General features: G+C 50.1%; 1 protein-coding gene across 1 annotated transcript in view; it reads right to left on the reverse strand.

Moving 5' to 3' along the window:
• The window catches only part of LOC119100309 (zinc finger protein 771), a 75,673-nt gene extending 63,914 nt beyond the window's left edge, over positions 1 to 11,759 (reverse strand). Inside the window, exons 1-4 of the mRNA XM_037223414.1 lie at positions 11,566 to 11,759; positions 8,209 to 8,322; positions 7,270 to 7,418; positions 6,937 to 7,054 (exon numbers count right to left, since the gene is read on the reverse strand). Coding sequence (XP_037079309.1) covers positions 6,937 to 7,054; positions 7,270 to 7,418; positions 8,209 to 8,235 — 294 coding nt within the window. The 5' untranslated portion in view covers positions 8,236 to 8,322; positions 11,566 to 11,759. The remainder of the gene's footprint in view (positions 1 to 6,936; positions 7,055 to 7,269; positions 7,419 to 8,208; positions 8,323 to 11,565) is intronic.
• Positions 11,760 to 21,605: the final 9,846 nt, after the last annotated feature.

A 21,605-nucleotide genomic window follows, 5' to 3' on the forward strand; every position in this document is an offset into this window, starting at 1 on the left:
AGGCCATGCGCACCTCTACTGATCGAATAAAAACGTTTTGTTGGCTCAAAGGACAAGGGCTGTTACACCGAGAAGTTGGTTTGGTGTTTAAATTTGAACCACTACTCACATAGATCATGGCTTTGCTACTCCTATTCCCCGGCAAAGTGCGTTTCGAAAAGGGCCACCGTGGTAAACGTCATAGGGAAAAATGAAGCCAAAGTATAAACGTTTCGTTGAGTTCGTGCGATAAAAGCTTCAGTTCGCATATATTTTGCCTAAGCATGTTTCGAGCTTCGGCTATCATTGATTCCGCGAACCTTCTGACACTTTGCGCATCGCAACATTACAGAACATATACCTTGGACGAACAATGCTACTGAAATGTAACGCCTTTATAGTGGTTAGCAGGAGTCAATGCGATTTCTCCTGCAGGGTCGGCTACTCCAAATAGAACTTCTGAGCTTGTTAAACTTCGAGAAAATTGGTATTGCTAGTCAAATAGTACGCGTCTGATGCAACAATTAGTTAAGTCCGAAAAGTGGGATGAAAGTACAAGAAGTACCCGCTATCAATCAGCGTCTGATTGCCGTCTTTCGCCAAGAATAGATCGTGGTGTACCTCACATTCCTTACATCAACGATTATTACGTCACAGGTCCCGAACACCGTCAAAATAACGGAATAAATGCAGTGGCATGGACCAATCCAGGGTCCCTCAAACAGCGTTGTGCATACCACACTACGCAGGCCAAATGCCCCATCAAAAGGGCAAGCGTGTCCCGTATGCCTCTGGATTTGATAGCACTTGCCCCGCCTACAATGCAACGCATTCCATCATATACACTCTGTGTTCCGCTACCTACAAAGTCCATTCGTCCGGTACGTGGAAGGTTTTTTTGCCATCTGCGTGCAGCATTCAGCAAGGAAATAAATAACCCAATTAGGCTTTATTTTCGGGCTCATCATAGATTTGATTAGCATCTCCCCAAGATAATCCGCGGAAAATGTGGGGCGAGTGTCGTGGGCACGTAAAGAAGACTTGAACAAACAATTTTCATCTGCGCTCTGAAGCCCTCCATAAACAAAACCGCCAGTAGATGGCCCTATTAGAGTAGCCAATGCACTTACTGGATACGAACTCAGCACATCACTTTTGCACGTCCATTTCTACCCATTCATGTTGTCCTGGTATTTCCATTTGATCACCCTATTTCTGTTACCGAGCCTCCCGTTTTTCGCAATGTGTCAAATGTCTGCGAGACTAACATGGTCAAACGTTCAAATTCGCGGGTATAAACCAAACTTTTACATAAATTGTCCGCTTAAACGCTGTGCGTTGGCATGATGATATCCGCGTGGGCCCCGCGTGTCCCGGTGCTAGATGGCGTGCATCCTCTGGTCTCTGGCGTGTCCCGGTGCCAGAGGATGTACACACCTGGGCTGCGGGCGGGGGGGGGGGGGGGGGGACGCCAACGCTGGAGGGGAGTCGGGATTGGTCGACGGAGCGAGCGCGCGTGCGTGCGGAGATTGCCGTGGGGTGAAGCCACAAACGCCCACGATCCGCATTGTTCTTCAGCTCTGAATTATATTTGTTGTGTGTCATACAATTCTAATTTTCAAACTGAACTGGTGAGGACATGTCTGCCGACATAAGGTGATCCTTTTGGATTACTGATTGCATTTCTTAAGGTTTGTGACTGCAGTCAACAGTCTGCGGCGTAATATTGACGGAGACGAGCAGTCTCAGGAAGGGTTTGCTATCGATACATAAATTGGTTGACGGAGTCAAAGTCCAAAACCAAAGCCGCACCATCACAAAAAGTCCTCAGCCATGTGGTACAGGACGGAGACGGCCAGCCATTACGCACGACGGGTATGATAAAAGGGGGCAGGTAGGTGCCCCCTCTCCCCCCCCCCCCCCCGCTCACACCTATGCAAATTGTTGCATGTATGAATGTGTGCGTTAGTAAACAAAAAAAACGGAGCAGGCGCGTAAAAATACGTTATTTACCACGCTTGATGATTCACGCGCCTACGGCGCGTCGAAAATGTGTATTCCTATGCCCCCTTTTCCGAAATCTTATATACGTCCCCGACCACAGAGGTCTCAAAAACACGGACGGTCGCAAGTGGTTCTGCTCCCAGCACCGGTTTCACTTCCTTCTGCGCATGGCATAACAACTTGCGACGCTGGGCGCACACCATGCCAGAAATCGAACGACTCTTATTCCTCGGCGGCAGGCGCGCTCAGCATAGCTGACCTGGACGACCCTGCCGTCGGTGCTGGCGTCCTGCAGCTCTGGCACATACGTCAGGCTGCCGTCCTCCTCCTCGCGGAGGATGATGACGGCTGCCTCGGCGCCCGTCTCCGCGACCGGCAGGCCGGCCGCAGACCCCTGCACGCAAGAGGGCGGTGTCAGGCGGCGTTCGGCGCCGGCCCGCGGCGCAGCGCGGTCCCAGCCGCACCAAGCGACGGCCGCGCCGCCGACGCCGCCGGTGGAGACACCACCCGACACAAGCGGCAGAAACTCTGACACGGTCCGGGGGGTGGGACGGGGACCAGACTACCCAACTCACTACGAGACCTGACCATCCTGACCTCCTCAGGGATCTGGACGCATGGTGACCTGCTGAGGAGCCTGGCCACGTGACATGCCGAGGGGCCCGACCGTGAGACCCTGCCAGAGCGGCCCTGTCCGAATGACCTGACCGTCTGACCTGCTCAGGAGCCTGGCCGCATGACCTGCTGAGGGGCCTGGCCGTGAGACCCTGCCCGAGCGGCTCTGTCCCACTGACCGGACCATCTGACCTGCTGAGGAGCCTGACCACGTGACCTGCCGAGGGGCCCGGCCGTGAGGCTCTCCGACTGACCTGAGACTGCTGCCGCTCCTGCTGCAGCTGCTCTCCGGCCTCCAGCCGCTGCTGCTCCTCCTTGTGGTGCGAGGCCAGGTGCTTGTCCAGGCTCTTGGCCATCTTGAAGCGGAAGCTGCACAGGTGGCAGGCGTGCGGCTTGGCGTTGCTTGCCGTCGCTGGTGCAGCCTCAGATTGCTGGCGTTGATGAACCTGGCGACGGGAGGCGGCGCGTCAGGACACGGCACCTCTCGGTGAGGGGGGGACGGGGGCCGGGGCCGGCGGACGACAGTTATCCGTTGATGAACCTAGCGACGGGAGGCGGCGCGTAAGGACACAGCACCTCTTGGTGAGAAGGGGACACGGACCGGGGCCGGCGGACGACAGTCATCCGTTGATGAACCTAGCGACGGGAGGCGGCGCGTCAGGACACGGCACCTCTCGGTGAGGAGGGGACACGGACCAGGGCCGGCGGACGACAGTCATCCGTTGATGAACCTAGCGACGGGAGGCGGCGCGTAAGGACACAGCACCTCTCGGTGAGGAGGGGACACGGACCAGGGCCGGCGGACGACAGTTATCCGTTGATGAACCTAGCGACGGGAGGCGGCGCGTCAGGACACGGCACCTCTCGGTGAGGAGGGGACGGGGGCCGGGGCCGGCGGACGACAGTTATCCGTCGATGAACCTAGCGACGGGAGGCGGCGCGTAAGGACACGGCACCTCTCGGTGAGGAGGGGACACGGACCGGGGCCGGCGGACGACAGTCATCCGTTGAACCTAGCGACGGGAGGCGGCGCGTCAGGACACGGCACCTCTCGGTGAGGAGGACACGGACCAGGGCCGGCGGACGACGGTTATCCGTTGCGGGAAACACGGCCAGTCGCGAAAACAACCACGTCTGGAACTGGAGGGTGACTTGGCACAGCCGAGCACACGAGAGGCTGTCGTCGAGACACCCATAACTGGGAGGCGAACGATGTTACCACGCAGAAGAATTGTCGAAAAGTTGTGGAAACCCAGTCAAGGGGATCGCTCCAAGGCGAGAGAACTGTTCAGGGAGATTTTCACTGATGGACGATACAGGCAGAAAAATGGTATGTTCAGCAGGTGCCATAGTCCACACACGCGAGTGCAGAACACCAGTAATACAATTCATGCAAAGAAAGGGGCCTTCGCACTTTGGCACGTTAGCACGGGCAGCTATTCTGACTGCTCACCTTTTGGAGCAGATGGTGCATACCGGAAACCTGTGCTCCGGATCGAGCACTTCAGGCGACTCGCCATTCTGCACATCTTCGTTCAGGTGCATCACCTGAAAACGCGTTCGTTAAGTGTTGGTTCAACGCGACTTATACTTGAAATGATCGCTCTGCTAATGTATGATAATGGTCTGGCCGATCGAACCCAACAACCAACAGTGCAGGCACCAACCACTCTGTCCGAGGTTGGATTCAAGACAGACAGCTCATTCCTGTAGCTACCAAGCAAACCAGGACCATAAAGCGGGCGACTGAACTCTGGAGGGATGTGAGCGTTCCTTCAAATGTGGAAGATATTGGGGTAAATGCCAGATATGATGAAACAATGAAACGAGCTCACTAGTAACCATTGTTTTGCTTTGAAGTGTACAAGACTCTACACAAATAAAATTCACTAATTAGTAAATATGTTCCTCAATACGTCATCGTTTGATTACGTCATGGAAACTTTTTATGACGTCAGAGTTGCTAGAATTGTCACTGTAGCGGACGAGCCGACTCACTTAAGCACTTCAACTTGCCGAAAGGTGACGTTCTTTGCAACAGTATGTTTGCTGAGCCCAAATGCCGTTTTGTGCTCGTGTTTTAGCCCTTCGTGATGTTCTTACATTTCTGCGCTTTTTTCTCGCCAATTGACTGACTGAATGTTATACATTTGCAGGAAAACATGGGTTGGCCGTGATAAAACACGTTTTGATCCATTCGATTTACAGTCTACACTTACGGGGGCATCAATATCTCGGTAGAATCCAGATCAAAGTTCTGTTGAAGGTTCTGAGATGCAACGGTTTACAAGGAGTCCAATAAGCCAATATAAAAAGAAGAGCGCCGGCATTACATTTGATGCAGGCGTTTAACACCTAGTTTCCTCAGTTTATTCCCTTCAAAATTCCAATGGAATTCCTTCCGCAATAGCTTCTGGCATCTTCCTGTTATAGAAGAAAAACGTCATATTAAAACGACGAAAACTGCGCCCTCGTTAACGGATGGTCCATCTCCGGCGATTTTTTGGGAGGGCCTTTCACCGCCATTAAGATGCGCACATTTTACTTATTAATACGCTAGGCGAAGGCGCAACTGCATTCCCTCAGCTTCACAAAACAGGTACCTATATAAGAAGCTGATGCAAACTGGCAGCCTTCCACACGTGATTTCTGTGACTACGCACATGGGCTTTAAATGCACAACTCTCGTCCCTTAATCATTTTGAAAAATCGACACCTCTGGTGGGCGTATTAAGTAATTACTTTTCTGTCCGTTTCGTTCCGTATATGGCTCATACAAGCGGAATCTGGCGACTTACGCTTGACAAAACGTGTCACCGTTTTTGAAACCCTGCTGCGAATTATGACACCGACCTAGTCCTGTGATTACAACAACTTTGATCCTAAATCTGACAAATCCTGAGATTGGTCACAGGAAGTGGTATCTTCACAGCGAAAACTCCGTGAAACACTGGTTCCAAATGTGATTAAACCCCGATCTGATACGGGGGATGGGTCGATGCAACCCCTCAACACTCAGCTTTTTCAGGATTCCCCTCCGGCATGTTGTGCAACTGCGTCCACATTTTCGTTAGCCCATGGGGCTTCCATCGCGCATATTTTGACACCAGAACGGGTTCCCAGCTTTTCTGGCTTCAGAGCAGCGGCGTTTTTTGTTTTCAAGGAACACTGTATGGCGATCTACGGCCGGCGCGGGCGGCGGGCGGCAACCAATGATGCTGAGTAGTCGTGCGGCGGGCCGACATTGTATCAACGGGGCCAAATACCATAAATATACGCTCCAAGCACATGCAGATATACACCACTGAACTAAAAATTGGAAAAGAAACACGCCCGAGTAGACTTCGTGTCGTCACAAACCATGGCCACGTATGCGTGATGCGAAGATGAAAAACTGCGATTTTATGGAAGACGTAACCATTTACCTGGCATGATTAGGTCAACTTTTTACCTGTCCGCATAAAAAATATTAACAAGCGGGAGTTTTCATTGAGGTCAATCCAGTGCTATGTTACGCTAACGAGAGTTCTCATTGAGGCCAATCCCGTACTATGTTACGCTAGTATCAATCTATTTTAGTTTGGAAACACCAGGAAAGTCGCAGTAAACCCCTATCAGTGTACGTTATAAAAATTGCAAATCAGGTCAAGGGTTTGAAAGGACATAGCTGTTAACTGCATTGGATGAAAAACGTTATCTAAATATAGCCAATCTTCAAAATGGCTATCTCAGTTCAAAACCTCATACACGTGTGGAGCATTACCAGTAACAACGTATCAGTCGCACGCATCGTGGCAAAATATCCAAACAAACAAACTACAGCGTCGAGGCAGTGGTGGCTATTCCACTCAACGCTCTGCTCCTGCGGCACCCATCGGCCGTCCCCGTCACCTGGTGCAGCTTGAAGCGGCTCCGGTTGTAGAACGTCAGCTCGCAGCGCACGCACTTAAACGGCTTCTGGCCTGAGTGAATGCGCTCATGCTCGGTGAGGTGCGACTTCTGCTTGAAACCCTTCTGGCAGACGCCGCACACGAACGGTCGGTGGTTGGTGTGCACGCGTACGTGGTTCTCGAAGGCCGCTGGCGAGACGAACTTCTGCGGGGAGGACGGAAGGCGGTGGATCTCAGAAACGGGACGACAAGCCCGACCGGAGCTGGGGCAGTCACACCCACCGGCACTGGCCGCGGATCGCGGCGACCGCCGCAGCTCGGTCACGATATCGGGGCCAGCGCGCGGCCCAGTCTTCACAAGAGGCGCAGGCGAGAAAGGCGAGCCATATCCGGCGGGGCGACTGCACTGCAGTTGCAGGAGATCTTTCCGTCGTCGGTGGAGTCTCACCTTGCCACAGAGGTTGCAGAGGATGCCCTTGTTGTCGCGGTAGCGGCGCGGCCGCAGGGGGCCGCTGCCCTTGTCGTGCAGTTCCTTGTGACGCTGCAGATTCGACTCGAACTTGAACCTGTCGCGGTCAGACCTCGGTCAGATAGCACCCAGGCGAATGGGTGCATCAGTCAAAGCACGTTAACTGTTCAACCAAACGTTTTACTTTTATAACTCCATGTCTAGAATCGCCGACATGGTGCCAGAGGGCCGCACCCAAGGCCGTTGTAAACGTCACCGCGCCGCATGGCGCACTCAGCGCACACTGGCGCCGGCCCGGCACGTGCCACTCACGAGCGACCGCAGACGGGGCAGCTGAAGTGACGCACGGTATCGTGGCAGCGCACGTGGCGGCGCAGGTGGACGCGCTGCCGGAAGGCCTTGCCACAGTCGGGGGCGGGACAGGCGAACGGCCGCTCATCCGTGTGGACGCGCGCGTGCACCTGGTGGCGGGAGGCGGCTCGGGTCAGTGTGAACCTCGCGCCGAGCGCCACTGGCGCCGACCGGTGTCGGAGGCGCTGGCACACGCCTGGGGCGAGCTTTCAGGAGGGGAGGGGGCGTTACTTGTAAATGCTCATCGTAGCTGGCGCCTAGACTCGTATAACTGTTAAGCAAATAAACAGTCTGTGGTTGTAGGAGAAAACAAAATCAGACAAACACAAAAAAGTCAATCGCTTTGAGCGCTTGACTTCTTCTGCTTGGGACTAACACACAACCTGTTCTTTCAGCGTTATCTCACCTGTCAGTGTAACGTGTCCATTAAGCATCACATTTGTTTATAGTGTTTAATGATTTACAAAAATAACACCCATTATACGACCATCGATACGTGGAGTTATGACGCCAGACCATCGATACGTGGAGTTATGACGCCAGACCATCGATACGTGGAGTTATGACGCCAGACCATCGATACGTGGAGTTATGACGGCAATCATCACATCGCTTGCCGACCGTTGATGCAGGCACCTATGGCAATAATCATTACATTGATCAGCAATGCCTTCCACGGTCGGCTTAGGCACAAGATGCAAGGAGGAAGGACATAAGTCGCGTTCCAAGACCAGAGGCAGGCACCTTTCATTCACCAGGCTCGACCGTGCACTGACCATGTGTAAATAACTGTTCAGCGACCGGCGTAAAGCTCGCGGTGGCAAGAATCTATCGCTCCACTGTGACAAATACTCGGGCCGGCATCGGCACCGACGACCGACAGCGACGCGGCGTTGCCACCTTCAGTGTCTGGCGGTTGCAGCACATTTTGCCACAGAAGCTGCACTGCACGCTGCTGGAGGTTCGCCGCGCTGGCCGTCTGCTGCTGCTCTCCGATGTGACGTCATCGCCGGCCTGGAACGGCGTCATAAATGGATGCAAGAGTTCACCACTTCCAACGCGAGGAACAGCATTCTTCTCGATTATACGGGATCGGCCCAACCGCAGTGAATATATCAGAACATGGATACTCACGTTTACATTGCGTTTATTATTTCTGGTGCTAACATAAGGTTAAGTGTGTCGCTGGGATACTGGGAGGGGCACTCCTGATCGTCCCGTGACTACCTAAGGTTTTAAGGACATTCATTCCCCATTCTCCAGGCAACACAAGACAATCGGATGGAAAACATTGGAGCATCGCGACCTACGGGGCATGCTCTACGAGACATAACCAAAGATGAACCACCAGTTACCAGATTATACATCCGAATATCGGGACAAATCACAAAACCCATGCAAACACTTGCCGAAAATAACGAAGAATTTCAATCGAACAGTCAAGCAACGCGCAAGAGACTAATATATATATATATATATATATATATATATATATATATATATATATATATTCCTGCATGCATGATTTTTAAAAACTCCTACGAATTACGCGCTGACAAGTTTCTTGATGCATTGTTCGAGGTTCTGAGATTTTGACTGAGCAACATCGTTAAGATAAAAGATTGTTGGTACAAATCACTCATGCACTTGTCGATATCCGTATATTCCAACGTTTCGATAACTTAACTGATCATCGGAGAAATTTAAAGGGCGTAAGAAATAAGTTTTGAGTTTTAAAGGATGAAAGTTATGCACCGCTATCTTGAAAGCTTCTTTTAGTACAAAGACAAAGATTCCTATCGTTACTTGGATACGTATAAAATGCACCTCTAATAAAAATACTACAAAGACACATAACCACAATAACATCCACAGCAGCATCGCACACAGCCTTATAACTCAAGAGTTGTGCAAGAATGTGTTTGAAAACTTCCAGCTCCATGACAGTGTAATGCTCACACAGCCGGGCGCTCTGCGGAGACAAGGAACGTGAATGCTCGCACTTTTTTGCTTGACTGGATTTCTACTTGCTAACTTGCATCTTATCACAATAAGATTTGTGATAATAGATTGTTATGGTCATGGCTGAGATTCTAGATTTCTGGTTATGGTTTGCGGGGAGCCCCCTCCCAGCCCGACGGTTTTGTACCATTATATCATGAAAAAAAGGCCAAGTGATACACCCTCTCATCCAATGACATGCTTGACGACAATGTCTTTTGCTTCAGCAATATTACATCCTCCACACATATTACAACTGAGTACCATTGAAACTATCGCAAAAACAACCACGTATGCCTGGTTTGAAACAAATAATCAGCACTTCTAGGGAAAAATATTTTGTAAAAGCATCATCACCGTCCAAAGATCAAAATCTGTACTATGACCTTCGAACATGCTGTTACGGTTTTAAAAATTAAGTGAAAAAAATTGGAAACAGACAAAATATGCACCACCTCATTGCAAACTCTGCGGTAACTTCGTATAATTTAAAATAATCATTCGCTGCGTTATAGGCCCGTAAACATGCCTTTGTTCGCTGGCCTAATAAAAATGCCCAGACCTTAGCTTTTCAACCATTGTTCTGACCCGTCATAGAACAGTACAGGGGTATTCAGGGAATAAGACGGCCCCTTGAAAGAATTTTCATTACAATACAAATATTAGGCGTGATACCCCCGTCGATTTGTCGTAGGATGCCCTCGCGCATCAATTACGTTGGTTATTTGCGCATAGCTCGGCAATTTATCACAGATTTGTGGTAGGGTGTCCTAGCGCATCCATTACGTTGGTTATTTGCACATAGCTCTGCAATTTATTACAGACAGCCTGTCGGTTGAAGTATGGCACCAAAGCACAGCTACGAGCCTGTAGCACTGATGAGGCGCAAACTTAGAACTCCAGCATTTCGCTAGCCTGGTCGCGTCCGGTCGTACACAAACTGGAATCTTAAGGATTTTTTAATGATGAAATGGAGGAGGTGTCCGCGGAAGGCTGCTCACCAAGAAGCTGTGGAACCGGTGGGGTGGCATAAATCGGTCCCTTTTGGCGTCAACATGGCGCCACGTGAGGACGCGAGCAGTGGTCGGCCCACCGCCGCATCGAGAGCACAATGGTGGGTCATCTCCCAAGGGATGGCGTGTGTCTGTGTTTGGTAGCCATGACCAAGGCGGAGCCGGCAGAGCGCCACCTCCCCGGGGCGGTACTTCATATGGCTAAATGTCCACTCAGCTATGGCGGGTTTGACCTCGCTAAACCTGATGGAATCAGCATTCTACCTCCGCTACCACACATCACCAATATGTGTGGATACCATACATTTTAAGTCTGAAGCAGAAGCGGGAAAACTGCATTCGCCGCCTGCTCAGCTTAGCAGCGGCGTCCGCAAGTTCGTTGCTATGGAGAACAGCATGGCTCCGTATCCACAAGATCACCTCCTTACAGCTCGCACATAGTCCGTGTGATCGCGTACAGATATTTCGCCGTAGTAGCTAAAGCAGCGACGATAGTGGTTTCAAAGAAAACAAATAGCTAATTGAGTGGATAAAAATGAGAAAACGTCTTCTTCGGTACGTCTTGATAAATTTCAAGCAGTGTAAATCGTGTATAGCCCGGCATAAAAAACGGACGCACCTGTTGGTAAACAAAAACGCCTAGTAAATAATCACATACAAATGCACAGCCCGTCCCAGTGGACTACTTTGACCGATCAGTACACACTTCGGTGTAGTTTGACAACTGTGGGATTCGCACAACCGCCAGCTGTTTCAAGTCACCTGGTTATACTTTGTTGCCATGGCACAGCGCCATCGCAGAAGCCATTTCTTTTGGCCACCTCTGCCCCGGAATTTGATCCCCGTCATCTTTATCTTCAGCACTTCGCGGAGCTTTGGCGCATACATCCAGGGTGTCTCACAGAATAGGATTGGTCACCATATGAACCTATAATATTCCACCTAAATAATCTGGCCACTACGACGCAGCTTAAAAAAGTCAATTCAAACGAAAGGCAATCAAAATAAATCGACAACGGACGTCGGACTGAGCACCTATAACTCCCGCGCCGAGCCTTCAACCACCGCTGTCAGACCTCCGCCGCACAAACACACACACTCCCGCCAGCTGCACGCACCCGCCCACAGCCAGCCCTCCGTTACACGCACCCGCCCACAGCCAGCCGTCCGTTACACGCACCCGCCCACTGCCAGCTCTCCGCTGTACGCGCACCCGCCCATTGCAAGCACCCCGACCTCTCACCTGCGCCTCGTCGACTAGCTTCCCAGAATCGTCCAGGTCGAGCAGCGGCTGCCACTCTGTCTCGCCTCCACCGCCCGCGTCGCCTTCGTCGTCGGAGGGCGGGGACTCGGCGGCGGCCGGGGTGGCCGACCCGCCGAACAGCTGATCGGGGATACCGGCCGTGGCCAAGGGTCGGTCGCGACCCGCGTCACCCGGCGGCGGCGGAGGCGGCGGCGGAGGGGGCGGCGAGGCTGGCGCCGGCACCTCGGCTCCGTCAACAGACGCCTGCGGCCAGAGGCCGACGTGTTATACGCTGGAGGCTCAGCTCCATCCGGCATTGATGGCGCATTCAGCAACGGAAGGACTACTAGAAACCATTGGAATGGAGCATTGCCTCCTGCTGCAGGATATCATCGCTGGAATCAATGACAGTTCCAACGCAATACACATGTAGCGACGACCGCCCAAATCGATTTGACGGAGCTTCAAAAGACGCAGGGCATTACACCTTAAGGACTTATACGCAAAAAGCCTACCAGGGAACTAAATGCACAACAGTACGCAAATGTTATGCTCCATCAGATCATATGCCACTTTATCCACGATTGACAATGTATAGTGGAGCCTGCCGCAACATTTACACATTAACTGCATCCCCTCTGAGGATGCACATGCTTTCACTAGCCGCCTTACGCGAGACTCACCAAGCACATTACGAAAAAATCGACCCGATTCGATCGTTATTCCAGACGACCTGACGGGCTACGCGGGGTGCAGTGCCCCACCTGGTTGGGTCGCAGCACTTGGATGGTGCCGGCTACAGTGCGGATCACCTTCACCTCGACGTCAGCCAACCGGCTCCTGCGGGGCCAGCAGCAGGCGGCTTACTCCGGGAGGTCAAGACCAACGCCGACGCTCGCAGCATAACAGGCAGCTTGCTGATGTCACCATGAGACCCCCCCCCCGCCCCCGCCCCCATCAGACACAACCAGTTGACCGATGTTTTTTTTTTTCTGCAACGTGGTTAACAAAGTAAATTTCCTTGAACGGAATGTTCTACATTTGAAAAACATGAGGCAAGCATCAAATTTCATGAAATAAGCTCACTTATAACTATTGGTTTGCTTCTAAGTGTAAAAGACTGCTCTAAGAACAAAAGTTCGCTAGCGCGTGAATAGATTCCTTTAAAACGTCATTGGAACATCTTTATGAAGTCGGGGTCGCTGCCAGACCTTCCGTAACCGGAATTGCCACTGTAGGGGACGGGCTGGCTCACTTCAAGTACTTCAACTTGCCGAGAGGTGGAGGCGTTTGTTGGTGCGCGTTGGCTAAACCCGAATATGTTGTGCTCGTTGTTTTGGCCGCCCCTCGTGGTTTCTTATATATTTTCCGTGATTTTGCATTGCTAACTTTCTTTCACATGTTGCGTTATGGCCCTTTTCATAGGTTATTCGGTTCCCAGCCTTATTTCCGTCATAACTCGTACCACTGCACAAATTCCCGCCCTATGTAAACATACCGCGTAATATGTGTACGACATCCGCCCCGTTATCCTCTTCCCTGCTTTATCCTGCATCCTCGTGACGCCCTTCTTGTCCGAAGCGGGCTGCATGCGCCATGAGTGGGCCAAAAGACACCCGGTGGGGCCTCCGTCCGAGTGCCAAGCGCACACCCCGACAGTGAGGTCACAGCGCGGGCTTAGTCTCGGCGGTTGAGTCCCAAGGTGCATGCAGCTCTGCTGCACGACTTTCCACTCTCTTTTACCCCACAGCCCAGAACTGGCATTACTGGCCAAAAGGACCGTGGTATATATATATATATATATATATATATATATATATATATACATATACATATACATATATATATATATACATATATATATATACATATATATACATACATATACATATACATATATACCATGGAACCACGAATCGTGCAGCATGATTCGCGGCACCACAACCACTATCATTCGGGCGTCGAGCTTAGAAACAACATGAGCTTAAGTCTTTGAAAGGGCATGGCTATCAACTCCCCTGAATGATCTTCAAAGTGACTATCTCAGTTCATAACCCCATACAAATACGGAACACTCTCTTTGCAGGCACAGATGCCTGCTGGTTAATATATGAGATACTGCATTAAATAGGAGGACGTGGGTAAGCCCAGTGTCTGGGCAGGCATCTCGCCGTGCGCATGCACGTTCGGCGCAGCCGATGCCCGCGGCTGCGCCGGCCTGTACCGGCGGCGTGAGCGGCTGCGCCGGCCTGTACCGGCGGCGTGAGCGGCTGCGCCGGCCTGTACCGGCGGCGTGAGCGGCTGCGCCGGCCCGTACCGGCGGCGTGAGCGGCTGCGCCGGCCCGTACCGCGGCGTGAGCGGCTGCGCCGGCCTGTACCGGCGGCGTGAGCGGCTCCGCCGCGGACTGACCGTCGGCAGGAAGAGCGGCGGACGGGCGGGATCGGGTGGAGCGCTGGCGGCCGCCGCCACCAGCGGTCCGTCCTCGCGGCGTGCCACCTGACGCGTCTTGCGGGGCCGGCCGCGCCGCCGGACCGCCCCGTCCGCCGCTTGGGAGGGCTCCTGGACCCGCCGACTGTCGGCAAACATGGCGACGGGTCAGGCACTTCATGAGTGCGGGGTCATGTGACTGGTGTTGGGATGCAACTGCAGGTAACAATTATTCAGATATAACAGTGGGGAGGGAGGACCCTTTACTCACCCTGGGAAAAATGGAAGAAACAAACAAAACTGGAGTTAGCTGTGCCCTCAGTAGCATAAAGTCACATTTTTGCTTCAGGAAAGGCAGGCACATTGAAGTCAACACCTCAATGAAAAAGAACTTCACACCCAAAGAACCAGAAGCAAGCACATAGGTGGTTTCTGCTGCTTACCATCAAGCCAACATCCATCGTGAAGCAAATTTACACAAAGCATCACTCATTAAAACAGATACTCCATGGACACACATATACACAAATGGCAGGTAAGTACTTATTCCATGCAGTTTGAGCTTGTGTGCAAGACTGAAGAAATCTGAAAACTCTTCTGATGGTAGATTTCCATAATAAAGATAATTCAGCAGGTGGTTCAGTGAATCAAAATCAGTATCTAAGATCAATGTTGGATGTTCACCAGGGTTGCCCTCAAGGAGGTCCTGAAAAAGTACACAAAAATAAATAAGCATGGTATGCATTTTACAGGATATTATGACAGCTACATTGCCATTTTCAGATGGGTTGTGTTGGTCATATTTTGTGTAACATCTGTGTGCTTCTGGCATGTTATTGTTCAAATAATCATGTTTATTTCATATTTAAGCTATCAATGCACATTCCAAACATGTTCTAACCTATTCAATGGTCTAGTTATATGTTTGCCTTATGAATTATACTTGTCATCCAAGAGTAACACAATTCATGCCTAACAAGAATGTGATAAACATGGCAAAATAGTTATCCCACACTTAGTCAACATGTCATGGTACTTTGCACAAATGCTTAGGTAATGGGGTTGTGCATGTGTGTGTTCAGGTGTGTGGGCTAGATGGAGGGGCAACCAAAGTATGCTTATGATGCACAAACTACATTTTACTTGCCAGGAGGAAGTCTGATGCAGCTGACAGAACTATCTTGTGCGCCTTCAGCTTGCCATTAACGCAAGCAACTGTGCAGTCCAGAAGTGACTCTTTTTTCCCAGAGCTTTTGGCAAGAGGATACCAATCTTGCACTCAGTTCCTGGGTTGCAATCATTGCTCCTCTGCGCCATGCAGCATGCAGCAAGGCCACCTGGAAAATAATTTGTTATGCTTATATGCATGATATAAATCCATGCATAGCATATCAAAAGATTATGGATCAAGTATGGGCACTGCATGACCTATAGCAGTCGATGCACCCTAAAACCCCCAAATCATCATCATGGATCAAGTACATTGATCCTTAAAACATTATTTAAATGTCATACAACAAAACCAGGACATCTATGAAACAATGTCATGTAATACCACAGTAACCACAAGAATCCATTAATCTTTGTTTGATGAAAGTTCTAACCATTTTCATGCTCTGCTTTCAGTCAAAAGCTTTGAAATTAAGACTATAGCCCCATTAATTTTAGACGTCGCTTACTTTTCAAGTATCGAAAACCATGAGTTGCAATCATACGAATATCTTGAAAACTAAACGGTACATTACAGCAAGAGTATTCTTTTGGAAAATCATGCTGTACATACCGCAAGTCCGCTAATGTCCTGTCCTTTATCAGAAATAACAGCGCCGGCCACGAACCCGCGCTTCCTCGCAGCCAGCGATGTTTATAAACACAGTGCGTGATGGCAAGGAAGTGCGGTTCAGACGCACATGTGCTGACAATGACGTCATTTCCAACCGAACTGGCAATTCGGTCGGCCGATGAACGAGTCGCTGCCGAATCTGCATTCTACGGGGTGTGATATGTCGCCCTCCACTGCCTTCGCCAGTTCCACGGCCTTCACAGATAGGTGAAGAACACAGGTACTTGCTACACTTAGATCTGCTGGGTACACGGGAAGGCACCCTGCCAGATCAGGGAATGGTTACCCATTTTCTAATAAATGGAATGAGTGATTATAAGCACTCAAGGCCAGCTAACTACTTAAACAAAGATGATAACCACAGCAATAGCCAGAATGATACATCCGATAACAAAAATTTACCTTTCAACTGGATCGCAATGTTATGTTGCCTTGTAGTCTAACGTACGTACCAGTCACCTCACAACGCCATGAGATCCGCATGTTATCTATTTCACAATGCCGTAGCACTTATTAAATCAACATATTCATCATTCGCCCGATGATGTAGCTGCAGCGAACGTATCGTCCAACAAGAAATCCTCACGAGCCTTTAATGACGCCTGACTGGCTCCCAGGTACGCGTGTGAATCGGACCGAGACATGCCGACCGGATGGTTGCGAGGCTCCACAAGTGTCCTCCGAGAAAAATGTCTGGGATTTGCGCACACTTTGTCTGCGAACTGACGGTGAACACTTAACCAAATTATGAACAACTGCAATTCGGTGACCTGAGGTGAGTGGTCCTTCCGGAGCCTAAAGACAATCAGAACATCAAAACTGGAACTGAACAGCTTGTCGAATTTTAGGGACGTTGCTAATAATTGATTCACAGCCAGTAGGAGTAAAGAAAATGAAACCTGCCAATGTGTGCTCAGTCGGGTGCAGCTGACTGAACTAGTCACACTTTTAAAGTTCCATGTCATGTCATTGGGCTGAGGCTATATGGCGTCGCCTGCATCTCACTCTGGCAGGAAGGGCGGGCACCGCGGGGAACCATACCCCGTACCTCTGGTTTCCCACATGCGCAGTGGTTAACGCAGACGCGTTATCCACTACACTACCGGCACCCTTAAAGCTCCATGGTCCCACCGTGTTTACTTGAGTATGTTCCACTTTTCCTGCATGCTACACGCATTTCATTACACACTTGATCCGCCTCGTGTGGCGCTGATCTAGTTTTGCGCTGTTGTCCGAGTGTTTTGCACTGTTCAGCCACGTTTCAAATTCTACAGACTGCAGCATGTTGGGTTATTTTCCCACGACGTCTTATTGGAACGTGAAAATGAGCTAGCCGTCTACGTTTAGAAAAACCCTTGAAGTAAACCGACCTTCAATTCTATCTGAATGTTAAGTGGAACAGTGATGAAGACCTGACGATCGCAACCAACCGACTAAGCCAATCGCGGAAATCATCGAAATGACCACTAAAACAACACTAGCCACGTCTGACATGCTTAACGCGAGTGCTGCGTGGCAGCCCGCACTCCGCCTTGCGGGTACGAGCCCGGGGCTTCTGTGGCAGCTTTTAATAGTTGCACATGTCAACTTACGCTCTTCAATCGACGTCCAACAACGTCTGAGGCCAAATACGATCGACCTTTCATCGATTACCGAAATCTGATTCTGACAATGGACGCCCAACTAAATGATGATGATATCCAACAATGACATATTCGGCTGAGACGGAGCAAGGAAGCGCACAGCAATAGCTTTCATTATATATAATGGAACCTATTATATTCTAAAAGCCAGGACTTTAGCTTCCATTCAGTTGGTGGGGGAGGGGGCCTTACACTAAATGGCGTTGAAATGAAAGTTGGTCAAATTCGGAAACAAATAAACAAAGGAAACAACAACAAGAACAACAACAGACCCCCGCCCCCGCTTTCCTATTTTGCGAAGCTACGCCCCTGTGGTGTAGGCTTAACGACCGTCACACGCGAAGGATTCGCCACCAGATTACTCAAACGCCAGGTCTGGGACTGAGGGTCCCTTTAATAAGCAGACACAAGGTCGGGGACCGCGATTTACATTGGCCGGAGCCTGTAAGTCAATGAGGGGCTTCCGGTGTCAGTCAGGGAAGCACGGTGCCTAACAAGCGTCCTGCATTGGCAAAAGCCCAGAGCAGCCCTAGGAGAGTTTTCGGAGGGGCCCGAACAATGGGCAGATGGACCTCTTTGAACTGACAATCCAGTGGGCCAAGTGGATCAAACGCCCGATTGGAGAGCACAAAACGCTGGCTGTAGGTCACATTAAGGGCTCCAGCCCGCAGAACCTGTCCCTCGAATGCCAGTCAGGTGGTCTCTTGCATCGATTGAGGACACTGTAGGACAATGCAGCCTCTATTTTGGCCAGAGACCACAAGACCGAACAGTAGGCTTCATGTCGATCTGAGCCCCGCGATCTGCTTTGACTAGGATTCCCTGAAGCAAGGAGGGCCGCTGCGTAGGTCAGGAACCCACAGTGCCTAACAGAGGGTCCTGTTCCGGCAAGAGGCCCGAGTGGGTCTGGGCAACATTTGCTGAACAGGGACAGGGACGAGACCCCAGATGCCAGAGGCATCTTGCGTTGGTCAGGGACGTCTGACATTGACAGTGGAAACCAAAGTTTTTGATGAGACAATGAGACAATAGAAAACGCTTTGTTAGGCAGGAGCCCCAGCACCGATCGAAGGGCTCTCCATCCCATTCCAGCCAGGGGTCCGTTATACCGAACTGGAGTCTCTGTACCAGTTGTTTCACAGCTGCAGCGATAAGGGATCTTTTTGTATCAATGAAGGCTCTTGCGTCTATCCGTGGTCAAATGTCCAGGTAAAAGAGTCTAAAAAAATACATTGGTCGCCTCCAGGGAGGCGACCAATGTATCCTTCCAATCCTTCTAAGGGTTCCGTAACGACCACAGCATCCACGCCCTGTATCGCCAGCATGGCAGCCGGCAATCACCCCGCGCTTTAAAGGAATGACCTTTTAGCCCCTGACCGAAAAATATGTGACCCCCGGTGTCGTACACACCGGCCGCCTTGTACGGAAAAGGTACGGGGTTGTTGTGCGTATGGGCACTAACACTTGAGCGAGTATCTTAACAGCAAAGGTTTATTCGACAGTCACTGGAGCAGCGAGCGGCTCGATCGTCGCATGCACGTGTTGCGGCGTGAAAGAGGGAGTGGATGCTGGCAGAGCTTGTCTGTTGCCGCTGACGAATAGCATATAAGACATTGTGAAACAATTCGCCAAATGAAAGGTCTCTACGAGATAGGACTATTTCTGCCGGTGTGAAGAAATCATTTAAACGGCAGGAAATGATTGTAGGTACAGCTGGCGGAGTTGCATAGTTGCGAGTTGCGAGTTGATACTGCATAGGGCACGGTGACATCTAGCGAATTGGACAGCAGGCGCATTTTCAGTGACGCCGCCTACGGTGGTGGCGCAGTCTGCGGAGGTGCCGCCGCCTACAGGTGACACCGTCTACAGGGCTTCATTGGTGTTCAATGGGACGGGTCAAGATGGGTTCAAAGAGAAAGGGCCTACACAAACAAGGACGTCCATACTTCATCAGAATCAACATGTGAAACAAACTACATACAAGAGCATCGATGAGATGGTCGGTGTTGCGGTTTTTACCAAACCGAGGGGCGTTGGTCGCTGCAGCTGGCACTTGGCGGTGCGCGATTGGCGTGAAAAAACAACCGTCGTGAAAAACGGTTGTGAAAGTCTTTCAGAACCAATTCTTACCGTTTGAAGATCAGACTGGGTGTTTACTTCACGTGCAGGATTTTGAGATCATCCTCTGAACAGGAAATCAGCCACAGCAACACACAAATAGAGATTTTACCTTGACTTGTCTTATTTCAGCATCAAATTCCAGGTGCGGTGCAACGGTTCGCATTGCTGCAAATGCTAATCCGTTCCCGGTATTAGTCTAAAAATGGCGCAGATAGAGAATACTTCCGAACTGCCTTCATAACACACGAATTGACATCTCATTTGCCAGATTAAGTTTGTTTTAGTTTCTTAAGTTTGAAGGTACTTCTTTCAGAAACGCCATCGCATCCGACCATTCACCGGCCGCCGCTTAGTGTTAGCCCCAGAGCCAGCGCCGTGCGGCCTACGAAGACTGCAACGCTGGGAGGCGGGATCTTGTGCTAAGATTTGTCAGCACACATGATATTTCTATGCTGTGTTTTTCCACTTCCACTTCCAAAAACTTCCACTACTCGACTGTGAGCATAGAATGGCAATTCCCGGATGAAAATGGTTAAGTCATATCAATACAAATTTATGGCCTCATTTCTAAGGACAGTCTATGTTCATTATCATTTGCGGACTTAAGTGTGGCTTCATAGTGTCTGTAAAACCAAACCAAAGTCCGTCACGGCCCTCAGCGTTATTGGCTAAGAAAGAGCCGGGTGAAAATGCATACGCCGATGGTTTTATTCTATGGAACTATTTAATGCTTGGCTCCTTTAGTTTGTCGACTTCTCCAGGATACAAACATAATTGTGTCTTTTGGTGCCTTTTGGGTTGTGTTGCAGTTCAGGAAGGTATATATTGAAACAAAACGAAGAAAATCGCGCCCCCTGAAATCAAGTTTTCGGGGGAATGGGAGTTACTTTTACCAGAAGGAGACCATTTGTTAACCACGTGCTCTTTCCCCGCCCTTACCAAGACTCTGATTGCTCCCCTGCGTAAGTGAGGTCATTGAGCTCACAGGTAGACTCAAAAGGGTCCTTATTAATCAGGGTACCATCCATTTTAGGCCGAAAAAGTAAGCATTTTGTGTGCCAACAAGGTGCCCCTCATCTTTTAGGTTCGGGACGGACCCATATCTGGGTATACTTAGAAATGGCCCACGTTAATTCTGAGATGTCGTTATTAGTCAGACCAGGATTGTCAGTCGGATTAATCAATTAGGATTAAGATAAATCCTTATCATACTAGACGATTTTCTTCAGAGTTTAAGATGGGATTTTTCCGAACCAGGCATGGGCCCTTCACACTTGCTTTAGTAACACAACAAGCAAGTACTACCACATTCCTGAGAATGGCTGGGTGGGGATGTGGCTTCAAGTTGTTTGTGTTCTGGGCCACCTGAAATTGTGGGGTGGAAAGATACTTTCGCCCCGGCCTCAAAGGTGGAAAGACAATTTACCCTGCTGCCTCCCCCTCCCGCGGATAGGCTGTCATTGATGAATGTCAAATACATATAATTGTTTTTAAGTAGTATAAGAAATGTTGCTTTTACCACAAAGTAATTTAGTACCAAGGGAGTCTTTTGCCCCACCAAATAAGCTTCCAGATTTGTAATAGTGATGAAAGCAAACATATTGCCAATTGAATTGTTTTCTCCTGCATATATTGAAAGACTTAGGTTTGTATTCTTATATTTTTCACTTACTTAAAAAATTTGAATAGTGTGCATATTGCAATTTGTGTATTTGAATTTGAGTTTTGCATAAATATCCTTTTTAGGTGCTGATTTTCACCTCCACTTGGGCAACGGTCGCTTCCTCTTCCGTTCGCGTCGCCTGCTGGTGGGTCTGCGGTCCGGGTGCGTTCACGATTTGGGTGATAGGCGGATGTTTGTTTGGGTGTGGCTGCAATTTGTACATGAAAGAAACTGCACAATTGTCGTTGAGCTGTGTCTCTGCGGGATTTGTTTTGTGCTTTCCATTGGAGTGATACAGAACTGCGGGAACGAATGTGTGCATTCCCGGTGCGTTGCGTACAC

Source organism: Pollicipes pollicipes, unplaced genomic scaffold (genome assembly GCF_011947565.3).
Source record: "Pollicipes pollicipes isolate AB1234 unplaced genomic scaffold, Ppol_2.1 Scaffold_4881;HRSCAF=5763_pilon_pilon_pilon, whole genome shotgun sequence".
NCBI classification, from domain to species: Eukaryota; Metazoa; Arthropoda; class Thecostraca; order Pollicipedomorpha; family Pollicipedidae; genus Pollicipes; species Pollicipes pollicipes.